This window comes from Salvelinus fontinalis, chromosome 8 (genome assembly GCF_029448725.1).
Source record: "Salvelinus fontinalis isolate EN_2023a chromosome 8, ASM2944872v1, whole genome shotgun sequence".
Taxonomy (NCBI): Eukaryota; Metazoa; Chordata; class Actinopteri; order Salmoniformes; family Salmonidae; genus Salvelinus; species Salvelinus fontinalis.
In genome coordinates, this window is record NC_074672.1 from 30,251,426 (window position 1) to 30,261,228 (window position 9,803).

The window sequence follows — 9,803 nt, forward strand, 5'->3', positions numbered from 1 at the left end:
TAAACTTCCGACTTCAACTGTATGATGTTACCTGATGCCTGTCGTCCGCATTGGAAATACACAGTATTTTCCTAACACATCGTACCATTTTAATTTCTTTTGTATAACCTGTTCTAAATACACTGCTCAAAAAAATAAAGGGAACACTTAAACAACACAATGAAACTTCAAGTCAATCACACTTCTGTGAAATCAAACTGTCCAGTTAGGAAGCAACACTGATTGACAATAAATGTCACATGCTGTTGTGCAAATGGAATAGACAACAGGTGGAAATTATAGGCAATTAGCAAGACCCAATAAAGGAGTGGTTCTGCACGTGGTAACCACAGACCACTTCTCAGTTCCTATGCTTCCTGGCTGATGTTTTGGTCACTTTTGAATGCTGGCGGTGCTTTCACTCTAGTGGTAGCATGAGACGGAGTCTACAAACCACACAAGTGGCTCAGGTAGTGCAGCTCATCCAGGATGGCACATCAATGCGAGCTGTGGCAAGAAGGTTTGCTGTGTCTGTCAGCGTAGTGTCCAGAGCATGGAGGCGCTACCAGGAGACAGGCCAGTACATCAGGAGACGTGGAGGAGGCCGTAGGAGGGCAACAACCCAGCAGCAGGACCGCTACCTCCGCCTTTGTGCAAGGAGGAGCAGGAGGAGCACTGCCAGAGCCCTGAAAAATGACCTCCAGCATGCCACAAATGTGCATGTGTCTGCTCAAACTAAGAAACGGACTCCATGAGGGTGGTATGAGGGCCCGACGTCCACAGGTGGGGGTTGTGCTTACAGCCCAACACCGTGCAGGACGTTTGGCATTTGCCAGAGAACACCAAGATTGGCAAATTCGCCACTGGCGCCCTGTGCTCTTCACAGATGAAAGCAGGATCACACTGAGCACATGTGACAGACGTGACAGAGTCTGGAGACGCCGTGGAGAACGTTCTGCTGCCTGCAACATCCTCCAGCATGACCGGTTTGGCGGTGGGTCAGTCATGGTGTGGGGTGGCATTTCTTTGTGGGGCCGCACAGCCCTCCATGTGCTCGCCAGAGGTAGCCTGACTGCCATTAGGTACCGAGATGAGATCCTCAGACCCCTTGTGAGACCATATGCTGGTGCGTTTGGCCCTGGGTTCCTCCTAATGCAAGACAATGCTAGACCTCATGTGGCTGGAGTGTGTCAGCAGTTCCTGCAAGAGGAAGGCATTGATGCTATGGACTGGCCCGCCCGTTCCCCAGACCTGAATCCAATTGAGCACATCTGGGACATCATGTCTCGCTCCATCCACCAATGCCACGTTGCACCACGGACTGTCCAGGAGTTGGCGGATGCTTTAGTCCAGGTGTGGGAGGAGATCCCTCAGGAGACCATCCGCCACCTCATCAGGAGCATGCCCAGGCGTTGTAGGGAGGTCATACAGGCACGTGGAGGCCACACACACTACTGAGCCTCATTTTGACTTGTTTTAAGGACATTACATCAAAGTTGGATCAGCCTGTAGTGTGGTTTTCCACTTTAATTTTGAGTGTGACTCCAAATCCAGACCTCCGTGGGTTGATAAATTTGATTTCCATTGATAGTTTTTGTGTGATTTGTCTTGCCAGCACATTCAACTATGTAAAGAAAAAAGTATTTAATAAGAATATTTCATTCATTCAGATCTAGGATGTGTTATTTTAGTGTTCCCTTTATTTTTTTGAGCAGTGTACAATATGTATGTCTGATTAAATGTGCCTTTTTATAAACTGTGATTTCATCAATAGAACTGTCATACCTGTTTGGGGATGGGAAGAACTCCCTGCAAAGAATGTGCCGGAGTTTGTAATGTAAGTGTCAATATTAAGTTAAATAAGAAGTATGAGCTGGCGCACACCTCACCGATAAATCTACTATAATTGAGAATTTCAATAAGCATTTTTCTACGGCTGGCCATGATTTCCACCTGGCTACCCCTACCCCGGTCAACAGCCCTGCACTCCCCACAGCAACTCGCCCAAGCCTCCCCAATTTCTCCTTCATCCAGATAGATGATGTTCTGAAAGAGCTGCAAAATCTGGACCCCTACAAATCAGCCGGGCTAGACAATCTGGACCCACTCTTTCTAAAATTATCTGCCGAAATTGTTGCAACCCCTATTACTAGCCTGTTCAACCTCTCTTTTGTATCATCTGAGATTCCCAAAGATTGGAAAGCTGCCGCGGTCATCCCCCTCTTCAAAGGGGGAGACACTCTAGAACCAAACTGCTACAGACCTATATCTATCCTTCCCTGCTTTTCTAAGGTCAAGTTAACAAACAAATTACCGACTATTTCGAATCCCACCGTACCTTCTCCGCTATGCAATCTGGTTTCAGAGCTGGTCATGGGTGCACCTCAGCCACGCTCAAGGTCCTAAATGATATCATAACGCCATCGATAAAATACATTACTGTGCAGCCGTATTCATCGACCTGGCCAATGCTTTCGACTCTGTCAATCACCACATTCTTATTGGCAGACTCAACAGCCTTGGTTTCTTAAATGATTGCCTCGCCTGGTTTACCAACTACTTCTCTGATAGAGTTCAGTGTGTCAAATCGGAAGGCCTGTTGTCCGGACCTCTGGCAGTCTCTATGGGGGTGCCACAGGGTTCAATTCTCGGGCCCACTCTCTTCTCTGTATACATCAATGATGTCGCTCTTGCTGCTGGTGAGTCTCTGATCCACCTCTACGCAGATGACACCATTCTGTATACTTCTGGCCCTTCGTTGGACACTGTGTTAACTAACCTCCTGACGAGCTTCTATGCCATACAACTCTCCTTCCGTGGCCTCCAACTGCTCTTAAATGCAAGTAAAACTAAATGCATGCTCTTCAACCGATCACTGCCCGCACCTGCCCGCTCGTCTAGCATCACTACTCTGGACGGCTCTGACTTAGAATATGTGGATAACTACAAATACCTAGGTGTCTGGTTAGACTGTAAGCTCTCCTTCCAGACTCACATCAACCATCTCCAATCCAAAATTAAATCTAGAATCGGCTTCCTATTTCGCAACAAAGCATCCTTGACTCATGCTGCCAAACATACCCTCGTAAAACTGACAATCCTACCGAACCTCGACTTTGGCGATGTCATTTACAAAATAGCCTCCGACACTCTACTCAACAAATTGGATGCAGTCTATCACAGTGCCATCCGTTTTGTCACCAAAGCCCCATATACTACCCACCACTGCGACCTGTACGCTCTCATTGGCTGGCACTCGCTTCACTCTCGTCGCCAAACCCACTGGCTCCGGGTCATCTACAAGTCTCTGCTAGGTAAAGTCACGCCTTATCTCAGCTTACTGATCACCATAGCAGCACCCACTCATAGCACACGCTCCAGCAGGTATATCTCACTGGTCACCCCCAAAGCCAATTCTTCGTTTTGCCGCCTCTCCTTCCAGTTCTCTGCTGCCAATGACTGGAACGAACTGCAAAAATCACTGAAGCTGGAGACTCATATCTCCCTCACTAGCTTTAAGCACCAGCTGTCAGTGCAGCTCACAGATCACTGCACCTGTACATAGCCAATCTGTAAACAGCCCATCCAACTACCTCATCCCCATACTGTATTTATTTATCTTGCTCCTTTGCACCCCAGTATCTCTACTTTCACATTCATCTTCTGCACATCTTCCATTCCAGTGTTTAATTGCTATATTGTAATTACTTCGCCACCATGGCCTATTTATTGCCTTAACCTTACCTCATTTGCACTCACTGTATGTAGACTTTTTCTTTTCTTTTTTTCTACTGTATTATTGACTGTATGTTTCTTTATTCCATGTGTAACCATGTGTTGTTGTATATGTCGAAATTGCTATGCTTTATCTTGGCCAGGTCGCAGTTGCAAATGAGAACTTGTTCTCAACTAGCCTACCTGGTTAAATAAAGGTGAAATAAAAAATGTAATTTAAAAAAAAGTTGGTGGAGGTGCTTCCTAACGGCGAGTAAACTATAGGCTATAATAAAATAAAGGGAGTCGCACACTCTATATACAACCTCCCAGTAATTTATTGGGTAAACCACCAACGATTCGGTATCTCTGTGCATTCTTCAGGATGATGTCATGAATGCTTGAACCAGGTTATGTAGACAAACATTGCAATTAGTGCAGTCAAAGACAATAGTGAGGGATGTCATACACTAGATGACCAAAAGTATATGGATAGTGGACACCTGATCGTCGAACATCTCATTCCAAAATCATGGGCATTAATATGGAGTTGGTCCCGCCTTTTGCTGCTCTAACATCCTCAACTCTTCTGGGAAGGCTTTCCAGTAGATGTTGGGACTTTCTTCCATTCAGCCACAAGAGCATTAGTGAAATCGGGAACTTATGTTGGGTTGATTATGCCTTGCTCGCAGTCGGCGTTCCAATTCGATCAATCAAGTTTATTTTATATAGCCCTTCGTAAATCAGCTAATATCTCGAAGTGCTGTACAGAAACCCAGCCTAAAACCCCAAACAGCTAGTAATGCAGGTGTAGAAGCACGGTGGCTAGGAAAAACTCCCTAGAAAGGCCAAAACCTAGGAAGAAACCTAGAGAGGAACCAGGCTATGAGGGGTGGCCAGTCCTCTTCTGGCTGTGCCGGGTGGAGATTATAACAGAACTATGCCAAGATGTTCAAAAATGTTCATAAGTGACAAGCATGGTCAAATAATAATCATGAATAATTTTCAGTTGGCTTTTCATAGCCGATCATTAAGAGTTGAAAAACAACAGGTCTGGGACAGGTGGCGGTTCCATAACCGCAGGCAGAACAGTTGAAACTGGAACAGCAGCAAGGCCAGGTGGACTGGGGACAGCAAGGAGTCACCACGCCCGGTAGTCCCGACGTATGGTCCTAGGGCTCAGGTCCTCCGAGAGAAAGAAAGAAAGAAGGAGAAAATTAGAGAGAGACAAGATTTTCAAAATGTTCATAAATGACAAGCATGGTCAAATAATAATCAGGAATACATCTGTTGGCTTTTCATAGCCGATCATTAAGAGTTGAAAACAGCAGGTCTGGGACAGGTAGGGGTTCCGTAACCGCAGGCAGAACAGTTGAAACTGGAATAGCAGCAAGGCCAGGCGGACTGGGGACAGCAAGGAGTCATCATGCCCGGTAGTCCTGATGTATGGTCCTAGGGCTCAGGTTCTCAGAGAGAGAGAAAGAAAGAGAGAACGAGAGAATTAGAGAGAGCATACTTAAATTCACACAGGACACTGGATAAGACAGGAGAAGTACTCCAGGTATAACCAACTGACCCTAGCCCCCCGACACAAACTACTGCAGCATAAATACTGGAGGCTGAGACAGGAGCGGTCAGGAGACACTGTGGCACCCATCCGAAGAAACCCCCGGACAGGGCCAAACAGGAAGGATATAACCCCACCCACTTTGCCAAAGCACAGCCCCCACACCACATGGGGTGGTGCGGGGGCTGGGGTTGATGGGGTTGAGGTCAGGGCTGGGGTCAATGGGGTTGAGGTCAGGGCTCTGTGTAGGCCAGTCAAGTTCTACCACACCGATCTTGACAATCTATTTCTGTGTGGACTTCGCTTTGTGCACGGGGGCATTGTCATGCTGAAACCCGAAAGGGCCTTACCGAAACTGTTGCCACAAAGCCATATAGTGTAACTGTTAAAATAATAGTTCAACATATTTCGATATTGTAAATAGTATTATCATCAGCATACATAATTTTAAATACATATTTCATTGTTTTCATTTTATCTTTGTTACATGTAATCTTTTGGTTCAACTGTAATGCACAATCAGTATTATCAACAAAGGGAACATTTTGGGTTTCACTCTGATAAACTGTAGAAAGAATATGTTAATTTAGCAGAATTGTTCATTAAAAAGGGGACTTATTCATAAAAATGGGGCTGAGGTCAATGTTCAGACCACTAGGGGTCAGTGTTTTTAGAGAGGAGATCCAGTAGGCCTCACTCTGTAGTAGCAGGGTCTCAATGTTATCTCCTTTCCTTGGTAGAGTAACATGCTCAATACCTGTGTATTTGAGGGCGGAGATAGGATGGTTAGCTTCAAAAAAGTGAGCTGCTACTGGATAGTCAGTGTTCTTACACCTGATTGAGCTGTGGTGTTCAGCTATGCATTGTTTTAATTGTCTTTTAGTTTGTCTTACGTAGGCTTTCCCTCATGGACAGGTGATTACTCCCTTTGTCTTGCATGAGAACACCCCTAACAAAGATTTTTCAGCCAGTGTGGGGGTGTCTGAAAATATAATTTTTGGAGTGCTGTTGAACGGCGTATGAGCCACATTTGTAGGTCCCAAGAGTGTCTAAGTGGGCTCGGAGCAGGTCAGATCTCACTAGGCTGTCCCCAATATTGCGGCCACGCTTGTACCCGTGGGGGTTCCTTGAATAGGTGTGCAATTTTTTTGTCTGATTGCAGAATATGCCAATGCTTTTTCAGGTTTTCTTTTATCTAAACACTTGGTGATACTTAGACCAAAAGACTGTTGCGTTTGTTTTTCTTCTTTGGTTTAGTTTTTAGAAATTCCTCTCTTGGTTTTTGGGATATTGTCATCATTGCATCATCAAGAGTTTTGTCCTTGTAGCCTCTCATTTCAAATTTGTCTGTCATTTTCTTATTTGTCTGTCATTTTTTTCTTATTGTTGTCAAAATTTTACTGTTGAGGGGCCTCCCGTGTGGCGCAGTGGTCTATGGAACTGCATCGCAGAGCTAGCTGTGCCACTAGAGATTCTGGGTTCGAGTCCAGGCTCTGTCATAGCCAGCCGTGACTGGGAGACGGGGTGGTGCACAATTGGGCCAGCACAATAAGCATCATCATTCTTTTTATAGTCCTTCTATGGAAGAGATATATAGATGATATCTTTTGTGCTCTGGGAAGGATTCATTCTAAATTAATTCCAAACGCGGGTAAATGAGATCACTGAATATCTCAATTGCACCCTGCAGATTGATAAGAGAAAAATAAACTATCTGGATCATCAAAGATGATGCATTACATCATGTATGGGAGTTGCAGCGATGAGACAAGACTAACTAAAAATGAGGATACCCACAGACCGCAACACCCTGCTACGCGCAGACAGTATGCATCCCCTTCCCATGAAGAATGGTTTACCATATAGCCAGTTGTGCAGGATTAAAACACATCTTTGGCCAACAGTCAGATTTTATTTTTACATCTTTTCCTCCTATTTCGTGGTATCCTCATTTTTAGTTACAGTCTTGTCTCATCCCTGCAACTCCCGTACAATGCCCACTTAACCCAGAAGCCAGCCGCACCAATGTGTCTGTGTCGGGGGAAACACCGTACACCTGGCAACTGTGTCGCATGCACTGCGCCCGGCCCGCCACAGGAGTCGCTAGTGCGCGATGGGCCAAGTACATCCCTGCCGGCCAAACCCTCCCCTAACCCGGACGACGCTGGGTCAATTGTGCGCCGCCCCATGGGTCTCCCGGTTGCGGCCGGCTGCAACAGAGCCTGGACTCGAACCAGGATCTCTAGTGGACTCTTTATTTATTTTTTTATAGCCGACAATATTAAGTTACTAAAATTCATAGTTGCATTGCAGCCTTGGTAACAATGTAAAAAAAAAAAAAAAGAAGATATTTAAATATTTTGACTACTGAATTAACTGCACCTTCACATTAACTAAACTACTAGCTACTTTCAGTTGTTTGAATGAATGTGATTCTCTTTGTTTATTCTAACTGTCACAAACAATAGCCTAAAGAATTAATCTGTGGTGTTGTCACTTGGTTCTCTATAAAGTGTGTCAGCTGTGTTATTTCCTTGTTTTATCACCGCTTCCAGAAAATCTGCTGGGTGTGCAATGGAGCTGGTAACCGTAGTAGTGGTGATCGATGCCATCATTGCCAAGGGAGGGGAAGGGTCAAGTAAGTATGTTATGCACTCTATTTATCAGCTTTAAACACAGGTAATTAAAAATATATATATTTGGGGAAATACATTTCTGGAGGAAAGGAAACTCCACAGAGAATCATAATTGCTTACTTAGCAAATGTGTGTAGCGTACAGTGTTTGTATTTCAGTCATTTCCCTATGGCCTCTCAGGGACTTGGGTGGTGTGGTTGACATGTTATTTATCTCATCAGTTGCAGCCATTGTCATGGTCAAGGGTCAAGGGAGTGTGAGACCTGTAAAGGCAAACGACAGCTTTTGGTCTTCATCAACCTCAAGGTTATATGGTGAGTGAGTGCTGGTGTTAGCTTGGCATTTTTCAACTGAATAACAGTATGTGTCATACATTAGATGCACTAGATCCAGTAGATCTCTGCTTCCTTTGTATGATTAACTAGAAGATTTGTTTATTGCTTATCTTCAACTTTGACTTAATTTCCTCTATTTCTGTATCCCCATTTACTAGGACTAATAATCTTGACGACTACATTGTGGAACAGTCGAGTGGTTTGCATGTGGTCAACCTGAGCAAGGTGTCCGGGCAGGAAATGTTTAGGGACGCTCAGTACATGGTAAAAAAAAGTCATATTTTTATGGGAATATGACATCAGTCTGCATGAAATTAAGATATTTGGTGATGTACGTGAGACAATGGGTTTTTCCTATCAGTTTTTACCCTCTGTCGTGTAGGTTTACCCAGTGATGGGGTTCCCAGACCCTAATGTGGTGCGTGCTGCAGAGCGTTTAGTGAGGGAGCACCAAGCCAGGTTCTCTCAGACCTCACGCATTCTACAACAGGTACATACATTTTTTCCCCTACCTCATGATTCAAATAACAACAACTCCTTCTTTACATGGAGTATCTTATTATCCTGGAAGATTGTTTGTGCATTTGCTTGTTTTAAGTTGAAAAGGTTTGTCATGGTATTTGGCTTATTTTAATAACAGAATCCTCTCTCACACTCTCTCTCCCTCTGCAGCGCCAGACCATTGAGTTGATTCCTATCACCAAGGTGACCTACAAATGGAAGGGAGACTCACACATTTACTTTGTCTATGGGAATGAGTTCAAAGTCAGCGCTGATAACTACCCAGCTACCTGTTGCTGCACAGTAATGTAACCCAGATTTGCTTCAGAGGAAGACATTGCTTTGATTATATTGAATATGGCTCTGTGTTCTAAAGAATGTGATTATAAATGAGTTTATGGTTGGCAGACTGTCAATCAGGCAATTTGCTATATCATTAAACAAATGCATGAATATTTGTATTTTCTACTTGCAAACAAACACACTTTTTGTGAACTAGACATGGATGTAATACAATTTCCACTGGAGTCATTGGGGACCACACAGGCCCTAGGATGAACCTACTCGGCACACACACTGGTTGAATCAATGTTGTTTCCACATATTTTCAATGAAATTGAACCAACGTGGAATAAACATTGAATTGACGTCTGTGCCCAGTGGGAAAAAGTGAAGATGGAAGGCTGGCTGTAATGTATAATGTACTGAAACCTATGCATTTCTGTCATTTATGAACATGTCTGCTAATTTGTACTCTTTTTTTTTTATTGTATACAACAACTATCTGTGTGATTGATGTTCAATGGATGGCTGAATATCATTTCGATTGTATGTTATACTATTTTCTTATAGATATATCACCTTACAAAACAGAAATATGAACATTGATACAATTTAATGAAATAACCACATTTGGGGAATAACCGGACATATCTCGAGGGTGTTTTCTAATCCATTAATATTTGTTGAATAAATAAAGGATTTCATACTGTGTTTTGTGATGATCAAATCTTGGTTTATCTCGGCCCTGTTTGCGTCATAAAAAATCGACAGTCGGCGCTAAACTTTGAC

At 43.9% G+C, this 9,803-nt stretch overlaps 1 protein-coding gene across 5 annotated transcripts in view; it reads left to right on the forward strand.

Moving 5' to 3' along the window:
* The window catches only part of ssuh2rs1 (ssu-2 homolog, related sequence 1), a 36,912-nt gene extending 27,187 nt beyond the window's left edge, over window positions 1-9,725 (forward strand). For all 5 annotated transcript variants that reach the window (XM_055932185.1, XM_055932184.1, XM_055932183.1 and 2 more), the window contains exons 8-13: window positions 1,754-1,816; window positions 7,816-7,898; window positions 8,118-8,210; window positions 8,390-8,495; window positions 8,614-8,721; window positions 8,904-9,725. In XM_055932185.1, the coding sequence (XP_055788160.1) occupies window positions 1,754-1,816; window positions 7,816-7,898; window positions 8,118-8,210; window positions 8,390-8,495; window positions 8,614-8,721; window positions 8,904-9,044 (594 nt within the window). In that variant the 3' untranslated portion in view covers window positions 9,045-9,725. The remainder of the gene's footprint in view (window positions 1-1,753; window positions 1,817-7,815; window positions 7,899-8,117; window positions 8,211-8,389; window positions 8,496-8,613; window positions 8,722-8,903) is intronic.
* Window positions 9,726-9,803: the final 78 nt, after the last annotated feature.